The sequence below is a fragment of the Portunus trituberculatus genome, chromosome 3 (assembly GCF_017591435.1).
Source record: "Portunus trituberculatus isolate SZX2019 chromosome 3, ASM1759143v1, whole genome shotgun sequence".
Classification (NCBI taxonomy): domain Eukaryota; kingdom Metazoa; phylum Arthropoda; class Malacostraca; order Decapoda; family Portunidae; genus Portunus; species Portunus trituberculatus.
The window spans coordinates 5,264,370-5,287,322 of record NC_059257.1 but is presented as its reverse complement, the minus strand read 5'-3'; the positions used below and the strand labels follow the sequence as shown (position 1 = coordinate 5,287,322).

At 40.1% G+C, this 22,953-nt stretch overlaps 1 protein-coding gene across 1 annotated transcript; it reads right to left on the bottom strand.

Annotated features, from left to right (window-relative positions):
• Positions 1-2,808: 2,808 nt before the first annotated feature.
• LOC123509713 (ATP-dependent RNA helicase DHX30-like) lies at positions 2,809-21,873 on the bottom strand. The gene is given in 17 exon segments (XM_045264226.1): positions 2,809-3,914; positions 4,710-4,976; positions 5,728-5,941; positions 9,953-10,191; positions 10,693-10,916; positions 11,432-11,636; positions 12,438-13,177; positions 14,011-14,142; positions 14,987-15,065; positions 15,942-16,137; positions 17,407-17,521; positions 18,188-18,255; positions 18,258-18,335; positions 18,821-18,987; positions 19,651-19,747; positions 20,915-20,992; positions 21,691-21,873. Coding segments are annotated over 17 exon segments (3,240 nt in total). The 5' UTR covers positions 21,830-21,873; the 3' UTR covers positions 2,809-3,712.
• Between the last annotated feature and the right edge of the window lie 1,080 nt (positions 21,874-22,953).

The following is a 22,953-nucleotide window of genomic DNA, read 5'->3' as shown; positions in this document are numbered from 1 at the left end:
TTGTGTTCTTTGTGAAGCAAGACGGAGTGTTAAAATGAAATGCTGTGTTTTTTTTATCATTTAGAAAGAAGTTTTGCCATTTTGTGTCTGAGATAGAATACAGTTGGAATACTCAGCACATGACACATCTCAGCTAACCAACACCCCAATAAAACATTTTTGTATTTTGCTAATGACTGCCAACTTAACCCCTTTAGTACTGGGACGCATTTTTACCTTGAGTTTTGTGCATGATTAGACCATTTTATTGACATTAGGAAGGATCTATGGATGTGAGAAGATTAATGGCCAGTCTTTACTATTTCACCAGTCTTTACTATTTTAATCCCCACATAAGTGTCTGAAGCTGTATAAAACCACCAAATAGTCACCAGAATGAATAGAGAAACATGTCATGGTACTGAATAGATTAACATTTCATTTTCATAGTAACAAAATTAATACTTATGACTAAACTGGTGAACTGGGAGAAAAATGAATGAGAGGGAAACAGGTAGGAGGAAAACAAGATTATACCACAGAAAAACAGAACCACAGTCATTTAGTGAAGCAAACTGGGAAGAAATGAAAGGCTGACAACCAATCCACCATCAATCCAACCAGTCATCCACCAAAACTTTCAAGTCTCTCATAACATTTCCTTATAACCATATGAAGGAAAATAACCATGGACTTCTAATGGTTAAATTATAACATAACATAACATAACATAAAGAATAGGATAACAAAGGGCCACCAGGTCCCATCTAGGTTATCCTGTATTAGTCGCAGAGCGACCTCGTCATCAGTTCTTAAAGATACACTTACAAGTACACAATACATTATATACTAATTCTAAATATTTGGCCCATTAACAGGGCTAAGTCCTGCAGCAAATTCCTCTACAATCTGTGATCCCCATACATGGAGATCAAGTCTTGTTTAACTATAATAAATTTCTTATAAAAACTATCATGCAGTGCTATACATAATTATAAATCTAATAAATTTAAGTGCTTATCTAATCTGTTTTTAAACATTGTCAAACTAGTGCTATTTACAACCCTCTCTGGCAATGCATTCCAGTTATATAATAGTAGTAGTAGTAGTAGTAGTAGTAGTAATTGTAGTAGTAGTAGTAGTAGTAGTAGTAGTAGTAGTAGTAGTAGTAGTAGTAGTAGTAGACAGTAGTAGTAGTATGTAGTAGTAATGGAGGTGAAAGACAGGACAAGTTGGCTAAAAATAGACAAGTTAGGTGTGCGTGTTTGAGAGAGAGAGAGAGAGAGAACAGTCTTATACTTACTAACCACAATCCCTTCCTTGGCTTCAAACATGAATACACACAGCTTTCTCTCACCAAGTAAATAAAAGAAGCTTGTCCGAGTAAACCTTCATTATAAAACATTTGATATACACTCATGTTTACAAATATTTACAGGTATATACAGCCATTTCTCTACACACCAAGACACTACAACTACAACGTGCAATGCCTTTCTCTCACAAAATGAACACTATTATTCTAAGGACACACACACACACACAATGTCTGACAGATGTTAAAAAATATAGTTTCTCACAAAGATGTGTTGAGACTTGGAACAGTTTGAGTGAGGAAGTGGTGTCAGCAACAAGTGTGCCGAGTTTTAAAGAAAAATTGGATAAGTGTAGATATGGAGAAGGGGCCACACGAGCATAAAGCCCAGGCCCTGTAAAACTACAACTAGGTAAATACACACACACACACACACACATACAATTTGACAAACATACACACATACATCATAATTAGCCATGGAATTATGTACTGTATAAATATGAACATCATCATAAAGTAAATTCATCAACCAATATCACAGTAACACAATTCCTCACCTCAATAAACTTGGTGTATTACATTAAACCCTTTCTGACTCACTACTTTACTTTCCTGTGACAATAAGTGACATTTACTCATCACATTCATCATTGTTCAGTCCTTTCATCTAGTCATTATGTCCTATTCAAATGGAGAAGTTATCAATCTATCTATCTATCTATCTATTGGTATATAATGTTAAACCTTTTCTGTCTCACTATTCTAATCTCCTGTGACAACAACAGTGACATTTACTCATCACACTCATCATTGTTCAGTCCTTTTATCTAGTCATTATCTCCTATTTATATGCAAAGTCATCTATCTATCTATCTATCTATTGGTATATAATATCAAACCTTTTATGTCTCACTATTTCATTTTCCTGTGACAATAACAATGACATTTACTTAACATATTCATCATTGTTCAGTCCTTTTTGTTGTCATTATACTATTCATATGGAGTAATTATCTATCTATCTACCAGTGTCTATCTATCAACCAGTGTGGGATTGCCAGGCTGATATACAGATAGATCATTCCTCTCACCATGAACAGGATATAAGGATTCACGTTAAGCAATACCCATTCATACTATCCATTTTTTCCTCCTACATTTCAACACGGACAAATTTTTACCTTGAGATTTGTGTACAATTAGACCATTTTATTAACATTGGGAAGGGTCTATGGAGGTCAGAATATTAATGGCCACAGTCTTCACTATTCTAATCCCACATGAGTTTTTGAAGCTGTATAAAATCACCAAATAGTCACCAGAATGAATATGGAAACATGTCACGGTACTGAAGGGGTTAAAGATTTGTTGGTTTTGTTGATTTTATCTCTATTGCTGTACTAAGTTAAAATTGACTCGTATTTCTCCTTGTCTCTATATTTTCTGAAGTATCCATCACTTCATCTTACAACTCAATATCAAAAGCTTTCTGATTCATTTTCTTTCTACTGCAACACCATCTTGAGATTCACTTTTGCTTCTATTTCACTTCTTTCTATTACATTAATTCTTTTATAATTAATACTGTAATCTATCCTTTCCTCTTAAATATCAATATAAAAAACTTTCTCATTTTGTTTCTAATCTCTATTCTTGCATTGATTTTTACTCCTCTCTTAACCTTGTCTCTGTATTCCTCTAATTACTCATCCATTATTAGAAATGTTCACAAGGATACAGGAATCGTTAGTCTTATCTCAGCTTTCAATACAATTCCCCACATTTCCTACACTTAAATTAGCTAGTTTCAATATTTCAACTTCTTTTCATCACCCTCCTCTCAGCATTCCATAAAGTTCACAAGTATACAAACAGTCTTAAATTTCACTATAATATAAATTCACAACACAAACACACTTATTCTTTCATTATCCCTCATCAAACTACATTTTGTGAACCATTCACCTCTTACTCCCAAAATGTTCATTGGTACACAAGCATAACTGGACTTAATTTTCACTACAGTTCCCTTTTACTACACAAACAAACTTACTTTCATTATCACTCATCAGACATTTTCTGAACCATTCACCTCTTACTCCCAAATTTTCCAAGTGCACAAGCATAAATAGTGTTAATTTTTACTACAATAACAATTTACTACACAAACTTTCAATATCCCTCATCAAACAGCATTTCACAAACCATCCACCTCTTACTCCCAAAATTTCATAGGTACACAAGCATAAATAGTCTTAATTTTCACTACAATTCTCACTTACTACACAAAAACACATTTACTTTCAATATCCCTCATCAAACAGTATTTCCCAAACTATCCACCTCTTACTCCCAAAACTTCACAGGTACACAGACATAACTGGACTTAACATCCACTACAATGCCCACTTCCTTTCAACACCCCTCCTCCTCCCCTCTTAACCTGCTTACCCTCTGCTCCTGCACCTGTAAGTCCACCAGCTTGCTAACAAACATCACAAAGTCATCACAGAAGGTGTCGGCCTCAGGTGGTGTTGCATGCAGGCCCCGTGTCTCCATCAGGTATTCTATCACCTCCTCCATGGCCTCCCGCAGCTCCAGGAGAAACTGCCCTGTCCTGGAAGAAATGGCAAGAGTTTTAGTGCATGGTATGGTGTAGAATGCTAGGTGTTATTAATTACTGAGGTGTTTTGAGGGTTATATTACAGGTTACTGACAAAGGAAATGGTTTTATAAAGGTGGTAGTGATTTGACGTGATAACTGTGACATAAGACACAAAATGAAAGTGATGTGGAGGGAAAATATCAAAGTAAATAAATAAGAAAAGGTGATAACAATGGTGGTATTAGTGTAGAAGCAGTAAAAAAGTCAAATCAATAACTAAATAAAAATGTGATAGAGATAAGACAAAAAAGTGATAATAAAAGTGAAAAAAAGACAACACAGACAACAAAGGTAAAAATAATGATAAAGAGAGTGAAAAAGATGAACAACTAAACTGACAGACAAAAAATATGATAGTCAGAAAAATCATAACACGAAATAAAAAAAGCTAAAAAAATAAATACACAGAAAACAAAAAATGTGTACCAAAAACAACAAACAAATGGTCCCCTAACCTCCATAGAAAATCCACAGAAAACGACCTCTACTCCAGGCCATCCACACTGACACAGACACTGACAGTTAGAAAAATGGTGACAAACATTATAAAGACTAAAAACACAAATAAAAAAAAAAAAGTAACAAAAACACCACAAATAACCCATAACCTCTCATCCACAGAAAATTACCTGTTCTCCAGACCATCCAGTTAAAATAATGATAAATGTAAGAAAAAAAAAAAAAAAAAAAAAAAAAAAAAAACACAAATAAATACAAAAAACAAAAATTAAACAAGTGACCACTAACCTCTCATCCACAGAAAATGACCTCTTCTCCAGACCATCCACACTGACACAGAATGACCCGTGCGTTGACCTCTGACCCTCCAGCCGGCGCCCAGTGAAGAGTGCCACAGTGAGAGGCTGCAGCAGGGACAGGTCACGAGCCACAGTCCTCCTGCTGACCCCATCCCTGCTGAGTTGGAGGCACAGCAGGTGGAGGGGCAGGGCTGAGGGGGCTTGGGAAGGCTGGTGGAGGACACATTCGCTGGTTGTGTCTATGTGTTCACCTTTCCTATGGGAGAAATGGTTTTGTTCATTTGGAAGTGGAATGTGGAAAGATGGATTAGGAAGTGGTTAGAATGTGGAAAGATGGGCTAGGAAGTGGAATGTGGAAAGATGGGCTAGGAAGTGGAATGTGGAAAGATGGATTAGGAAGTGGAATGTGGAAAGATGGACTGGGAAAGTATTGGGAGTTTGAGATGTAGAGTCAAATAATGTGACATGTGGGGGTATTTAATGTAACTGATTGTGTTCTAACTTTACCTGAACACGCAACCAAAACACGGATACACAAATACTATAAACACTATAAAACAAGCTATACACACACACACACACACAGCACTCAAAAACACACACACAAAAAAACCCACTCCTTATACACATGCACAAGCACAAGCACAAGCACAAACACACACACACAGTTGACAAAGAAGACCTATTGGTGTGAGACTCAAGAAATACAAGAGAACACAGCATGAAATTGAAAAGACTGCGAGAAGAAGAGACATTAAGAAATATAGCTTTCCAAAGAGAAGCATAGAAATATGGAACAATTTGAATAAAACAGTAATTCAAGCAAGAAATATTCACGACTTTAAGGCTAAACTGGATGACTATAGGTATGGAGACAGGACAGCACGAGCATAGCTATAAAACACAACTAGATAAACACACACACAAAGACCACTCAAAAACACTTAAAAACAAGAAAAACACTAAAACAAAAATACACTCCCAAACACACACACACACACACTTACTCATCCTTAATGGCAAGGGAGTCTGGGTTGAGGATGCCCTTGGAGTAGGATCCTCTCTTGTAGTGCAGGAGTCTGGCCACACCCGCCGCCAGCACACCCAACACCAACTGTCCATTTTCTCTGTTGGTGTTCCATGAGGAGAATTCTGACTGCACGTCCTCAAAGTTCAGGAGTCTTGCCTCGCGTAGGTGGCTTCCATACAGCTGCTTGATGCCTGGGTGTGTGTGTGTGAAGGGTGAGAAGGAGTGGCAAATGTATTGATAAGGTATAGCTACCTCTGATGTGTTCCTCTTCCCCTAAGCTTCATTATTCCTTCACCAATCACCAAGTTGCCTCTCTCTCTGCACATTCAGCCTGTTTATGATACACACACACACACACACACACATTTAAGCCAATTAAAAACAGTAAATTTATAGTTTAATCCAATAACCTCTATCTCTGCCATCACCCTCCCAACCCCCACAACAAGCTTGGGACCTTATTTCTGTTTAGGCAACTTTCACTAACGCCCACAATACCAAACACGCTTGTCAGGTCACAGTTTACAGGATGTGTGGCGGTCCGGGCACTCAACACCTACAGCAAGGACGACATGTTTCCTGAGAAAATGATAGCACAATTTATCTTTAGAATGAAATTTTGCGACGATTTTCCATTAATCAAATTCACAACCTTTAAAATTCATGTCAGTGGTGGCCATGACTGAACTGAGCACACAAATGTCTCTGTGCACCTGTCTGTCCATCTCGCCACAGCTCACTGGACCTAGAAAACACTCGACAGACACAGCACATTCCCGGACCTACTGCAGCGTTATTATTAATTAGCGGCAGGTAGTGTACTTATTGGAAATGTTGTAAATAGTAAGAACAACCTAAGGGTGGCCAAAACCATCTAGTTTATTGTACCAAACTGTAGTAGAACCAAAAACTAAAACACGCATTATTTTCTCCCTCTATTTCTCCACCCCTTCTCCTCCTTTTTCCTCCTTCACCATCCTTCTATTACTATCGCTACTACTCGTCTCCTTCATACCTCCTTACTTTCTCTTCCTTCTCCTCCTCCTTTTATTATTACTACGCTATCTACAAACCTGAAAATACCCGAAAAACAATGAAAATTAAAGTGAACATTCAATTTTGAATATTTACTCGTTTCCTCTCCTTCATTTCTCCCTCCTCTTCCCCTGTTTCTCCTTCCTTCCTCCTCACACTACAAGTACATACCTGCATCTAAAGACACTGGCAGACACTTTCAAAACCTTTTACATTACACTAAGTATGACGAAGAGAGCCTGGCATCCGTCTTACTCCTCCTCCTCTTCCTTCTTCATTTCTCCCTCCTCCTCACACCACTACCAGTACACACCTGCACCTTGAAACACTGGCAGACACTGTAAAACCTTTTACAATATGCTAACCACGATGAAGAGAGCCAGACATCAGCCTTCCCCCTCCTCGGGTCCTCCCCCCTTTCCTTCTTCATTTCTCCCTCCTCCTCTTTCTTTACTTCTCCTTCCTTTTTCCTCCTCCTCCTCACACCCCTGCCACCACTACCAGTACACAGCCACATCAAGAAACACTGCAGACACTTTGATAATCTTGTATAATCCACTAAATTTGATGAAGAGCGCCGGCTTTACTCCTCCTCTTCCTCCTTCACTCTTCCTTTATTTCTCCCTCCTTCCTCCTCTTCACACTCTTCTACCACTACTAGTACTTACACATCTGCGCCTAGGAACACTCCCAGACGCCTTGAAAACTTCGTACAAAAAGCTAAATACGGGAAAAGAGAACCTGGCACCGGCTTTCCTCCTCCTTCATTTCTCCCTTCTCTCCCCTCCTCTTCCTCCATTTCTCCTTCCTTCCTCCTCTTCACACCCCTGCCACCACTACCAGTACACACCTGCATCTCGAAACACTCCCACAGACCTTGAAAACCTTGTATATTACGGTAAATATGGCGGAGAGCCTAGCCGGGCGGGGAGCGCTCGGCCTGATGACGTCACGGGCTACGGGGTTCACGGGCACGGGTTCTCTGGCCGGTGGCTCGTGCCGTCACAGGACTCGAAAAATACGAACGGGAATCAATTTCGAAATCGAAAATTTTAATACTCCACGTAGACAAGATTCCTTTGTATATTTAGATATAGAATATTTTCTAACTATTACCGAAATTAACAAAAGACGTCAAGCCTGAGTAGTAAATAAAATATTTCAAAGATGATATATATAAAGTGTTCAAACTTTGACAGAATTAAATATAATTCCAAAGCTCATAAATTTCGTTATCACAGCATTCAAACACTTGCAAAGATATGAACTACTTTCACAAATACTCTAAGTTGAGGTTTGAGCCGAAATAAAAAGAATAACACGAACCACACAACATAAATATTTATATTTCCAAAGGGACCACAGATCTCTTTACTCTATATATTCAATTCAAACAGGAATTTAAACAGTCTAAATATCATAAACGATTTTTTGAAGCAATAATATCTTGACTAGAAACTCGAATAAAAAATCACCAATCTCGGGTATGGAAAAATAACACCGGAAACCAGACCCTTGCCTACGTGAAAACACCCGCAACACCAACATGTTCCGCGCAACACTAGTATTGAAGTCACCTAAAATGTTACCAACTGTCATTTTGAAACCATAATATCCACTTCAATCCCCTGCATAAACGGTGAGAAAATAAAGGAATAGTGTAACCAATCCACCTGCCACACAGCCCCAGGCGGTCCCGATCCAAGATGGCGGCGGCACCGGCGGCGGTCTGGTGCCGCTTATCTCACTTCAACAACCTTCACCACACGGACATTACGCGATGGCGGATATATTTGACGACATGACGTGAGAGCACAGGCTTGTAGCTCCGTCTTGTGGCATGTTTGACTTGTAATAAATGACAGATAAGAAGATAACGGCCGATAAACAGGAGCGGCCTGGGGTGACCCTTTGTTTACATTGAGCTGCTTCCTTTTCTGCCGGGGTTAATTCACTGCTATCTTGTCCTGGAGGTTAGGGAAGGTGGACACAGTTCATAATGACGACATATGACTATGAAATGTTGAGTTACGTGCATGTAATCCTTATGTTTACTAGTGAAGCCTGCCCCGCCTAGCCCGGGCCACGACTCCCCTGTCCAGCTGGCCCGCCAGACGCCAACTCACACCTGTCTTCCGCCTTCACACACGTATATAGTGAAGCTTTACTGAGAAGCCACACACTACTGCACCACTGTGGCTAATATCTCGACAAGTCATTTTCCTTCACTTGGTCTGTTTCATCTTAGCTGTTTTTTGCTCTTTTCCACTGCTTTTCGAACACACTTTATCATCTCCACAATAAAGAATGTGAGGTAAATCGTTAAATATCACACACTATCAAGGCATTGTCATCTCAATACAAAGGAAATTCTTAAATAATACAGGACTTTCGCTTCACACTCGACTTCCACCGCGGCTCTAACTAAGTCAGTCAACACTCAACAGAGTGAGTGTGTTGTGACTGGCGGTGACGTGACGGTGTGGCCAGAATAGGCGCGATTCTCACAGGCAGCGCATCAATGGACACCAAGATTAAACCACGAAAATCTAAATCATTGCATAATTTCTTTTCTCGTCTCTCTTATATCAAAATTTCTATACAATGTCGAATGTCAAGTCATCATAAGTTGCCAGTTATCAGCCAACACAACACATGCAGGCTGGCTACCGCGGTAACCTCAATATTCATCAAACACGCAGTTATCCTACATTTCTGACTGCCTGACACAGCACACATCTACGTATTAAGAGGAAGCATGCAAGTTACTTGTGGGTAAATGATAAACAAAGAGACGGTAGATTAGACTACATACAATATTTTACTATCATCCTTACTACTACTACTACTTTGACACTAATCTTGTTTCTTTATATTTCACCTATAAGTTAGAAATTTCCCAGTCTCTCTCTCTCTCTCTCTCTATCTCTGGTCATTTAATTTTGCTTAACTCTGTAACAATAAAGAAAAGGGAAAATTGAGTAATGTGAAATGCCAAAGCTGATCCAAATACAACTTGATGACAATAATAATAATAATGATAATGATGATGAAAATAATAATAATAATAATAATAATAATAGTTAGGAAAGCTGCTTCATCAAGTAGGGAGCCATCTGTACATGTTGAAAAGGTAGAGAACTAATATCCACTCCCTTACAGCTTACCTTCACTAAACTTGACATATCTATAACTGAGGTTCTTGTCATTGCAGAAGTCAAGTTTGTTGCTGTAATTGTCATACAAACGCCATTCCTTCTGCAGACTGTACATTGCCAAGAGGTCACTGGTGGGGTCAGCCTCAATCTTGACCTCCCGTGTCTTGGAGCGGAGGTCAATGCTGCCCAGGAAGATACCACGACCTCCTGTCAACACTGCCGAGATGGACAGGACTGGGTCAACACACCTGGGAAAGTGGAAAAAAATTGTTATGTTAAATCCTGAAGGAAAATTGAAAAGAACTGCAATGTTTAGTGTTGCTGGAGGGAAAACAGGAAGGAATTGTAATATTTAGTGTTGCTGGAGGGAAAACAGGGAAGAATTGGAATGTTTAGTGTTGCTGGAGGGAAAACAAGAGAATTGCAATGTTTGGTGTTGCTGGAGGGAAAATTACAAGCTCTATAAATGTTTAAGGAAAATTATTAGTTAATTATTAGTTATTAATGAATGGTTAGGAGAGAAAGTATTAGATTTATGAATGTGAAATGTTCATGGGGGAAAATTATTTATCAACAAATACGGCAAAAAATTAATACGCAGTCTCTACCATTCCCTCCCTTTTTCTCACCGACACCTCCCTTCATCTCCCTCTGTATCTCCCCTTTCCTGGTCCCTGTACCACCCCACTCAACACCACAACACCAATCTTCCCTTTCCAGCCTCACTACCACACAACGCCTCAACACACCTGAACACAGACGCCAACACCAGGGCCTTGGAGAAGTGTGGTGGTGTTGAGAAATGCATCACCCTCCTGCCCAGTGCTGTGAGGTGCTCTGTGTTGCTGTGGTGGTCCTGTGTCAGCATGCCCAGCCTCTCCAGGTTGGCCATGGCAGCGGAGACCAGGCGGCGGGATGGCACGCTCATTCCCTCGGCTAAAACACTGCGCACGCTTTCCTCACCACAGTGTGCCTGTGGTGACGGGAGGAATGGGGTGAGGGGAAGGGGTGAAAGTCATGAGGGAAATGGGTAGAGTGAAGGATGCAGGAAGAATGAAGGAAAGAGAAATAGCAAATAGGGAGGTGAATGAGGAAGAATGAAGGAATGAGAAAGAGTAAATAGGGAGGTGAATAGGTAAGAGGAAAATGAGAATAAAGCAATAAAAAAGGAATTAAATAGAAGTGAAGTAAGTTTCTCTTTGTAAATTCCTTTGCATATCTTTACTTTTTTGCTTGAATATTTATCTTTTTTATTCTCTCTCAAAACTCTTATCAACATTACTTCTTGACAATCTCTCTCTCTCTCTCTCTCTCTCTAAACTCCAGTACATAACACCACACCTTCTACTATAATCCCCAATTCTAACTCTACATATAAATAGGATAATAAAAAGTTTCAAATGTTTCTCTCTCTTTCTCTCCCTCTCACTACCTCACCTCACCTCCCCTCTCCCCTCCTCCCCCTTACCTCACCTCCCCTCCCCTCACCTTGCACTGAAGAATAACATGCTCGAGTGGAATCCTCATGATCTCCGGGACAGGGAAGGCACTCATGGCTTGGTGCACCTCAGAGGAGTAGAGATGAAACACTTCCCCTGGCTGCACTCTGCCTGCCCGTCCTGCCCTCTGCTGGCTGTTGGCACGGGAGATCCAGTGGTTCCCCAGCACATTGAGGTCTGTTCTGCTGTTGTATCTGGGAGGAAGTAAGGAAAGTAGGATGTAACCCCTTCAATACTGAGACACATTTCCATATTCATTGTGCTTGTGTTGTGGTGTTCTGGGTGGAAGTATGTTTTGGGGGTTTCGTTTTGTTTATACGAAGAATTTGAATTTTGTTTTAGTGTTCTGTGTGAAAGTAATGCAGAAAGGTTTAACCCCTTCAGTAATGGGACGCATCTTTATCTTGAGTTTCGGATATGATTAGACAAGTTTATTTACATACAGGAAAGGTCTATGGAGGTCAGAAGATTAATGGCCAGTCTTCAGTTTTATTCCCCACATAAGTTTCTGAAGCTGGATAAAATCACCAAATAGTGAACACAATGAATATGAAAACATGTCCTGATACTGAAGGGGTTAAAGGAAAGTTAGATTGGCTTGGTTCATGTGTGTTATTGTTTTGTCATGACTGAACTGGTGAGCTGAGGGAACAATATATGAGAGGGTAAACAGATAAGAGGAAAACAAGATTACACCACTGAAAAGAGAAACATTAAATGAAGCACAGAAGAAATGAAAGACTTGCAACCAATCCACCATTACCCCCTTCAGTACCATGAGTGCTTCCATATTCATTGTTTACTATTTGGTGATTTTATACAGCTTTGGAAATACATGTTGGGGATTAAAATAGTGAAGACTGTGGCCATTAATCTTCTGGCCTCCATAGACCCTTCCTAATGTCAATAAAATTGTCTAATTGTACTCAAACTCAAGGTAAAAATGCATTCCAGTACTAAAGAGGTTAATCCACCTGGTCAACTCTCCACCTCACCTGTGCTCCTTATGAAATCCGGTATCCACCACATACACCACATCCGCCACAGTCAAGCTCGTCTCTGCCAGATTAGTAGCAAGCACCACTTTCCTCTGTCCTGGCGGGGGGGGTTCAAATATCATCTCCTGGTCATGTGTCGGGAGATGGGAATGTAGCGGCAGAATACACAGCCTTCTCTGCAGCTTAACATCCTTCACCAGCCTAGCCAGCACCAGCGAGATGTCTTGCCAGCCTGGGAGGAAGCAGAGAACAGCACCAGGTGGTCGTGACTTGTCAATGGCACGGAGAACATCCACTACCAAGTCCACATTTACTGACGGGTGGCTGTCTGGCTCAGTGAGGGCAGCCAGGGTGTGATGCTGAGGGTTGATGCCAAGGACCTGAAGCGCCGAGGGGAGGTAGTGCCGCGTTAAAGGATACAGAGTGCCAGGGACTGTGATAAGAGCAGCCTCATCCCAAAAATAGCGTAGGAGTTGCTGTGTGCTTAGCGAGGCACTCATCAGCACTAATTTGAGATTCGGCCGCTGCTGCAGAAGGCGCCGCAGAAGGATCAGCAGGATGTCAGTTTGTACAGATCTCTCGTGCACCTCATCCACTATAACATGTGACACACCAGCCAGTGTAGGGTTGGTGTTGAGCCCTTGCAGCAGCATCCCAGTGGTGCAGAACATCACCCCGCCACTCCCTCGCACTGGACGGAACTCAAGACGCACATGGTAGCCGACGCTCTCACCAATCTGCAACAGAAATCACCAACAGGAGAAATTAGCACCAGTTTTGAAAGTAATGGTGACATAACTACAAAAACAACTCACACACATGGGAATTGACGCTCTCACCAATCTGCAACGGAAATCACCAACAGGAAGAAATTGGTAACAGTTTTGAGAGTAATGGTGAAATAACTACAAAAGAAAAAGTTTATGAAGGAAATGAAAAAAAAGTTCACGAAGATTCATATTTGAGAGAAACAACCAGAAATAGGATGAGGTAACGGGAAATTAGTACTAGTTTTGACAGTAACAGTGAAATGACTACAAAAGCAACAGTTTATGAAGGGAAAAAAAAAAGTCCAGGAATATTCATAACTGAGAGAAATGGCCAGAGATAGGGTGAGGTGAATAGGTAAAAAGAATGAAGGAAACTGAGACGAAAGAGATAAATAAGAGGAGAGTGAGGACAAGGCAAGAGAAAAGGAATCATACAGAAGTGAATTAAACTTATCATTGTAAACTATCTTATATATCATTACTTTTCCACCTGACTCATATTTTCTTCTCATAACTAGACCAGATCTAACGCCACACAACACCAGACAACACCACACTATACCTCACCCACACTACATCACACCAGACAAACAGAACCACACCACACCCGACAACACCCACACCACACCACACCAGACTCCCACAACACAACACCACACCACACCAATTTTTTCCTCTCAGTTCTATACCCAAAAAATAAACCAAACTAAACAAAAGACAATAAACTTTACGTAAACCTAAAGAAGCAAAACAAAAAGAAATAAAACTTAACCTAACCACACCAGCCACACCACACGTACCGCCTCGCCACGCTCCCTCGCCACACGCTTCGCTAAGGATATAGCTGAGATCCTTCTGGGCTGAGTGACAAGGATATTGCAGTCTGCCCCATGTCCTTCCTTCACCCATTTGTCCAGGATCATTTGAGGCACCTGAGGAAAGTGTGTTGTCATTAATGGTGCTCCAAAACTCACCATTAGACCATTAACGCTCTCAAACTGTCACTATTAGTCTATTAGTGCGCTCAAACTGTCACCATTAATCTTATTTTTCCTCTTAAATTGTCACTATGAAGTCTTATTCTGCTCTGAAACTGTCACCATTAGTCTACCTATTAACCATCAAACTGTCACCATTATTCTTATTTGTCTCTTAAATTGTCACCATTAGTCTATTAGTGCTATGAAATTGTTAATATTATTTTAATTTTGGTTAAAACTGTCACCATTAATTTATTTTTGCTTTAAAACTGTAATTATTAGTTTATTTTTTGCTATGATATTGTCACATCAGTCTATTTTGTTCTGAAACTGCCACCATTATTCTTATTTTGGTCTAAAATTGCCACCATTAATTTATTCTTTTGCTTAAAACTCTCATTATTAGTTTATTTTTGCCATGAAATTGTCACCATTATTCTATTTTTGCTCTGAAACTGTCACCATTAGTCTATCAGTGCTCCTCTTAAATTGTCACCATTAATCTATTAGTGCTCTGAAATTGTGACTATTAATCATACTTTGCTCTTAACCCCTTCAATACTGAGACATCTTTACCTTGAGATTTGTGTACGATTAGACCATTTTATTGACATTAGAAAAGGTCTATGGAGTTCAGAAGACTAAAGGCCACTGTCTTCACTATTTCAATCCCCCACATAAGTTTCTGAAGCTGTATAAAATCACCAAATCGTCACCAGAAGGAATATGAAAACACGTCATGGTACTGAAGGGGTTAAATTTCAGTCACCAAGCACCCTCACCTCTCCCAGCTCACCTGTGTACTCTTGCCACAGCCAGTGTCACCTGAGATCACCAGCACCTGATTGTCCTGCAGGGTGGTGAGCACATCGTCCCTGGGGAAGGAGGAGAGCTGAGGTTTTCACTCTGGCAACACTTCAATTTTCAATGATTCTATTAGCATTTATGTAGGGATTGGCATTTCATTGGTAAGATAATAGATATTCATTTTTGTCCCCAACAAGGAAAAAGGGTTAAAAAGAACTGAAGGTTAAATAAAAAAGAAAGGGTTATAAAAAATTGAAGGAAAAGTAGAAAATAAAAGATTATGAAAAATTTGACGGAAAATTAGAAAAAAAAGAGCTGTAAAGAATTGAAGGAAAGAAAAAAGTGTTGCAAAAAATTGAGGGAAAAGTAGGAAAAAAAAAAACTGGAAGATAAGTAGAAAAAAAGGGTTACAAAAATATAAAGGAAAAGTAGGAAAAAAGGCTATAAAGAATTGAAGGAAAAGCATGAAAGAAAAGATCATAATAAAATTTGAAGGAAAAATGTGAAAAAACAGGATTATAAAAAAATTGACAGAAAAATAGGAAAAAAAGGAGTTATAAAAATTGAACGACAAAAAGAAAAAAAAGCATTATAAAAAAATGAGGGAAAAGTAAGAAAGAAACGTTATAAAAAACTGAAGGAAAAGTCGAAAAAAAGGATTATGAAGAATTAAAGAATAAGGAGGAAAAAAAGGGTTACAAAAAATTGAAGGATAAGAAAAGAAAAGATTATAAAAAAACTTAAGGAAAAGTAAGAAAAAAAATTGAAGGATAAGTAGAAAAAAATTGAAGGATAAGTAGAAAAAAATTGAAGATTCATTAAGATTCAGTTCCACATTACCTGAATTCTGACTAACTCTTGATTCTTTAATGGAGACAAAAATTCCAGGGGGCCATTTTTTTTCTAATATTCAGTTTTTTGCCGTTAGTAGTTCTCCCTCTTACACACACACAAAAAGTTTACCTATAATGCAGCATGGGAAGGTTTGGGTGTTGTGACTGGGCAGCTGGATGTGGGTGTCGCTTTTGCAGGAGGGAGTAAAGAGTCTGCTGCGGTATTCTGTGTCCTCTTGCTGCCTGCTGAGTCTCTGTCCAGTCAGCAGGTTGTAAGGGTCTCTCTCTGACTCTGTGCCTCCTTCTGCTGTGTGTGTGTGTGTGTGTGTGAGAGAGAGAGAGAGAGAGAGAGAGAGAGAGAGAGAGAGAGAGAGAGAGAGAGAGAGAGAGAGAGAGAGAGAGAGAGAGAGAGAGAGAGAGAGAGAGAGAGAGAGAGAGAGAGAGAGAGAGAGAGAGAGAGAGAGAGAGAGAAAGAGGGAGAGAAAATGTTTATTGCTACTGTTACTGCCCTTCATCCTTAGCTAATATGACGCCTTTCTTAACATTACAACCACTGGGTAAGAAGAAAAAGGTAAAAAATGGCTCAATGAAATACCTGTTGGCCTTAAAAAATATCACAAGCACTGGATGAGGCAAGAAAAGACAAAAAAAAAACAAGAAAACAAAGGCTTACTGAAATTTTTGTCCCTCCCAGAGAATATCATAAATAATGAATAAAGCAAGAAAAGAGAGAGAGACAAAAAAAAGGCTTATTGAAATGTGTGTCCCTCCAAAAATATACAAGGACTGGATAAGACAAGAGAAAAAAAAAATACATATATACCACAAAAAAAATTGGAAGTATTGGGTAAGACAGGAAATCATGATAAAAAGGTCCACTAATTTGTTTGTTCTCTTGAAAATTATAAGCACTGAACAAGACAAGAAAATTAACAAAAAAAGGCCTACTGAAATACATCCCAGAACAAGGTCAGAGGCACTGGGTAAGGCAAGAAATCATGATAAAAAGGTCCACTAAGTTGTCTCTTCCCTTAAAAAATACCATAATCACTGGGTAACACAAGAAAAGAGAAAATAAAAAAGGAAAAAGGCTGCCTGTCCCCTCCCCCAAAAAGGCAGAGGTACTGGATAAGACAAGACCAAAAAAACATCTCAAAATCTTCCTGATCTTCTAACCTCCCTGACCTTATTCACTCATACTCCTCCTTCCTTCCTTTACTGACCTTCCTCCAACATGACCTTTTTTTGTCATTCTAGGAGGTAAGTCACTAAAAATTCAAGTCTCAAATCTTCCCTGACCTTATCTACTCACACTTTTCTTCCTCTTTTCTTTACTAACCTTTTTCCCCAACACCACCTTCTTTTATCATCCTAAGAAGTCCCAAAAAGTTCAGATTAACCACAAATGTCTCAAAACCTCCCTGACCTTAACCACTCATACTCCTCCTTCATTTACTGACCTTTCTCCCCCACACGACCTTCTTTTCTGTCATTCTAAGAGGCAAGTCACAAAAAATCAAGGTGTCTGAAAACCTCCCTGACCTTATCCACTCATACTCCTCCTTCCTTTACTGACCTTCCTCTCCCAGCATGCCAAGTGGTCCTTCCTCCTCCTCCCTGTCATCCAGCACAGCACCAGGCAGTGGAGGGGACACGGCAGCATGCACCTTCTCCATCAAAGGTCGCACCTCCTGACACACAGAAAATTGTATTAGTTTTCCTTGTGATTTCTTGTTTTTACAGACAAATCATGTTTTTTGTTCTTTTTTTTCAATTTTTTCTTAGTTTAACTTTTATACGGACAAATCAAGTTTTTATTCATTTTATTTTTCATTTCATTTTCTACTTATTTATTTTTCTCTCTTAGTTTAATTTTCATGCAGATAAATCACATTTTTTATTGATTTCATTTCATATATTTTTCTATTTATGCTTAATCTTATCTTATCTTTATTTATTTTTCTGGATAAGCCAGGTTTTTTTTTTTTTTTTTTGCTTTTAAGTGGTTTTCTTTGTTTTCACGTTTGTCATGTTCTTTTTAGTAAACTAGTAATTTCATTCCGGTTTTTAAGTCCTTTTTTTGTTTCTAGGAGGACAGTTCATGCTCTTTTAAAGCTCCTAAGAAGACAAATCATATATTTCTAAGTTTCTATTAAGACAAATCGTTTTTTTAATATTTTCAAGCAGACGACATATTCTTTTAGAACCTTAACCAAAACTAACACAACACAAACACCACCACACCAAGAGAGAGAGAGAGAGAGAGAGAGAGAGAGAGAGAGAGAGAGAGAGAGAGAGAGAGAGAGAGAGAGAGAGAGAGAGAGAGAGAGAGAGAGAGAGAGAGAGAGAGCCATCACCTGCTGGTATTGGTGGAGCAGAGTCTGTCCCTCCTGCAGTGTGTGGCTCGGGATGGTGATCGCTGGGGAAGGTTCCACTCCTGCAGCCGCTGGTGTCGCTCCTCCACCGACACCGTCACCGGGTACCCCTCCTCCGTCATGTAATTCTCTGCGGTACAACGGTTATTATTTATTCATAGTGTATTTTAACCCTTTCAGTACCATGATGCATTTCTATATTCATTCTGCTTACTATTTGATATTATACAGCTTTGGAAATTCATGTGGGTGATTAAAATAGTGAGGACAGTGGCCATTAATATTCTGACCTCTGTAGACCCTTCCTGATGTCGGTAAATTGGTCTAATCATACACAAATCTCAAGGTAAAAATGTGTCCCAGTACTGAAGAGGTTAAGTATTGGTAGGGTACACCACAAAACACTACAACACCCCACAACACCACAAAACACCCCAAAACACACCATAACACCCCACAACACCAAAAACACACCATAACACCCCACAACACCACAAAACACCCCACAACACCACAAAACACACCATAACACCCCACAACACCACAAAACACACCATAACATCCCCACAACACCACAAAACACCCTACAACACCACACAATACCCCACAATTCACCTCGGTACAACATTTCAGCAGCTTTGAGAACAGCGCTTATCTCTGCACTTTTCTTGTTGAAGCCGTAGCCAGTGAAGGTGAGTTGTCTGGGCCAGGTGATGGAGAAGGAGCACTGGAACACAAGCTGGTGACTGATTCTCCCCATGGCTAATGTCTTCTCCTCACACCTGTTGGTCATTAAGGGCTTAGTTTGTGGTCTAGGTATGTGGTTTTGGGAGAAAGAGGGAGGTGAATTAGTGTGTTAGTGTGGGTTTCCTGTGTGGGTTTGCTGTGTGAATTTTCTGTTTTGGGTTTGCTGTGTTGGTGTGGTCTCAGGATTAAAGGTGTAGTGTAGGGAACAGTCTCATTATGAAGGGGGATGAACCAGTGTGTGCTGTGGGGCCCTACTGTGGAAGTCCCCTATATCTGCTGTGGTCTAAGGGTTGGAAAAGGTGCAGGGTAGGCAACAGTCTCATTAAGAAGGTGGGATGAATTAGTGTGTGTGTGTGTGTGTGTGTGTGTGTGTGTGTGTGTGTGTGTGTGTGTGTGTGTGTGTGTGTGTGTGTGTGTGTGTGTGTGTGTGTGTGTGTGTGTGTGTGTATTTACCTAGTTTTAGTTTTACAGGGCCTGGGCTTTATGCTCGTGTGGCCCCGTCTCCATATCTACACTTATCTAATCTTACTTTAAAAGTGTGCACACTCGTTGCAGACACTACTTCTTCATCTAAACTGTTCCACGTCTCAATACATCTCTGCGGGTGTGTGTGTGTGTGCCATTGCCAGCCTGGTACATTGATAGATATTGCACACAGGGTAACAGAGACCAAAACTGCAGGCCTTGAGTCACATTACCTGTAGTTCTCATTGAGGTTTGTGGACAAGTTATAGAACATATTCTTCAAAGTCGCCTTCACTTTTGGGAATATTCGAAGGATTTCTTTCTTCTGCTCTGTAAAGAAAAAAATAATCAGGAAAAGGTCACAAAATTTTAAATCAACTATTGGTACTGCAATTAGAACTTCACAAAACACCTAAATAAATGCAATTCAAAATACGTACAGACATTCACATACATACATACATACATACGCACATACACACACACACACACTGCGTAGTGTAGTGGTTAACATGCTCAACTCACAATTGAGAGGCCCGGGTTCGAGTCCCGGTAAGTGGCGAGGCAAAATGGGCAAGCCTCTTAATGTGTGGGGTGTGTTCACCTAGCAGTAAATAGGTACGGGATGTAACTGGAGGGGTTGTGGCCTCACTTTCCCGATGTGTGTTGTGTGTTGTGGTCTCAGTCCTACCCGAAGATCGGTCTATGAGCTCTGAGCTCGCTCCATAATGGGGAAGACTGGCTGGGTGACCAGGAGGTGACCGAGGTGAATTACACACACACACACACACAGGTCCATATTCAGAAATGCTTTGCTATCTCACCACAACCATTTTCTAAGGCCACAAAGATGACTAGCAGGGTTTTCAAGAATTTTTCTCCAGTTAATAATGTGGAAATATTGTCACTCTGCCTCTAGAAATGGTCTGCTCTCTCACCATGACTATTTTCCCAAGGCCACAAATATGACTAGCGAGGTTTTCAAGAATGTTTCTCCAGTTAATAATGTAGAAATCTTGTCACTCTGCCTCTAGAACTATAAAAACACCTTTAAAAACTCATATAGATTTAAACAAAGCCTTATGAAACAGTGGAGATGAAGTATAGAAGTGTTTGAGAATACAAGCCAAGGTTACAAACACATATAATTAGAATCTACTGCCATGAACTTTGATATTGAGGCATTCTTACCAACACCCAAAGTACAAAATTCCTACTAACAACTCCTCTGGAACCTTAACCCCTTCAGTACCAGGACGCATTTTTTTTACCATGAGTTATGTGTATGATTGGATGATTTTATTTAGAATAGGAAGGGTCTATGGAGGTCAGAAGATTAATGGCTAGAGTCTTCACTATTTTGATACCAACATACAGATCTGAAGCTGTATAAAATCACTAAATACAAGGCAGAATGAGTTAGAAAATGCATCATAGTACTCAAAGGGTTAAACATACAACACATTCAGACTACACAAACAAAGAATCCAAACTCACTCTCCACATAATGAGTGTCGGCCTGGACCAGCTGCTGTAGATGGCCTGTGTGTAGTGAAGTCTTCCGTGCCGCAGCTCCTGAAGGGAAGAAAAGGCTCAACTTGTCACCACTCCAACACAAACTCTGGAACTCCCTGCCTGTTTCTGTGTTTCCATCTTCCTAACACTTCAACTTATTCAAGAGGTAAGTTAGGTTAGGTTAGGTTAGGTCAAGAGTGAACCAGTACTAACCTAACCTAACAAAACCTAATCTAACCTAACTAAACCTAATCTAACCTAACCTAACTAACCTAATCTAACCTAACTAAACCTAACCTCAGAACCCGTCGTGATTGGTGGAAATAATTATGCTTTTTTTTTTTTTCATTGGCCGCCGCTTCAGTTTCAAAGAACAGAACCAATCAGTGTAAACAATTAAGCCCATGCTCAGACAATGGTATGTCACGGAGCCCGCCGAGCAGCCGCGAGCGCATGACAGCATCAGTGCGCGGCAGGGTTTGATGCGGGAGGCTAGTTAGTGTCACGGCTCATCACCAAAACACGCTTAAATTTAAAAAAAAAAATCTGTGTCGCCATTCAAAAAGGTTGCACCTAGTATATATGGGGGTTTAAATTACTCATAATCAGCTCTATCTCTTGAGGTGGGTAAAAAACACGTAGCTGATTGTGGTGAAACTCTGCAGTAATACCTATAGGATAACCAACCAGGCGAGTCAACCACCACCACCACCACCACCACAGACTAGCCGCGTTTCACCACAGCCAACACTACTCACGCCTCGCCTTGGCCAGCTGCCTCCCACACGTGCTGAGGGTCCGGGCGGTGCAGTGCCAGCAGGTGCCATGGTGTAGCAGTGCCGGGGAGAGGGTGAGGGAGGCACGGAGAGGCACTGTCAGGCGCCACACTTGCATCATCGTCGTGGCTGGAATGTGACCCGCGCCGCCCCACGTGCTGCTCTTAATTCAGGGTTACGCAGAGGAGAATTTTTGCATATTTCCTCTTATTTCGATATAAGAGAAGTCTAATGTATATAGTTTTGCATTTTATTTAACCTCTTCAGTACCATGACACGTTTTCATATCTATTTTGGTTAGTATTAGCCGATTTTATACAGCTTTAGAAACGTGTGGGAAGTAAAATGTTGAAGACTGGCCCATTAATTTTTGACCTCCATAGACCCCCCCTAATATCAATAAAATAGTCTAATCATACTCAAAACTCATGGTAAAGATGTGTCCCAATACTGAAGAGGTTAAGAAAGTATCAGTGTTCCATTGAACAACTCTTATAATTTCACTCAAACATGACAATTTGCTCAAACACCACTGCAAGACTTCCACCACACCGCTGCTGGATCCAAAACTATACTTCACCACAGCAATCAGGTGGAGAGAGAGCTAATAAACGCGTGAGAGAGGATGCGGAAAATAGTGAGTGACTGTGTGAGTGAGTGAGTCAGAGAGAGTGAGAGGGAAATGTGAGTTGTTCACCCGTAGAGTAAGTGAAATCTGGCCTTGATTTACTGTAGAGTTTCTTCTGGTTAGCCCCGTCAGTGCTGCGACACATATTCACCTTGAGATTTGTGTACAACTAGACCATTCTATTGAGATTAGGAAAGGTCTATGGAGGTCAGAAGATTAATGGCCACAGTCTTCACTATTTTAACTCCTTTAGTACAGGGACATATTTTTACCTTGAGATTTGTGTACGATTAGACCATTTTATTGGCATTACGAAGGGTCTGTGGAGGTCAAAATATTAATGGTCACAGTCTTCACTATTTCAACTCCTTTAGTACTGAGACACATCTTTATCTTGAGTTATGTGTACGATTAGACCATTCTATTGACATTAGGAAGGGTCTATGGAGGTCAGCAGATTAATGGCCACAGTCTTCACTATTTCAATCCCACACATGAATTTCTGAAGGTGTATAAGATCACCAAATAATTGGCAGAGTGAATATGGAAAAGTGTCACGGTATTGAAAGGGTTAACTGCGTTGTTTCTCGCTTGAACATTGTTTTATTAATCTATTC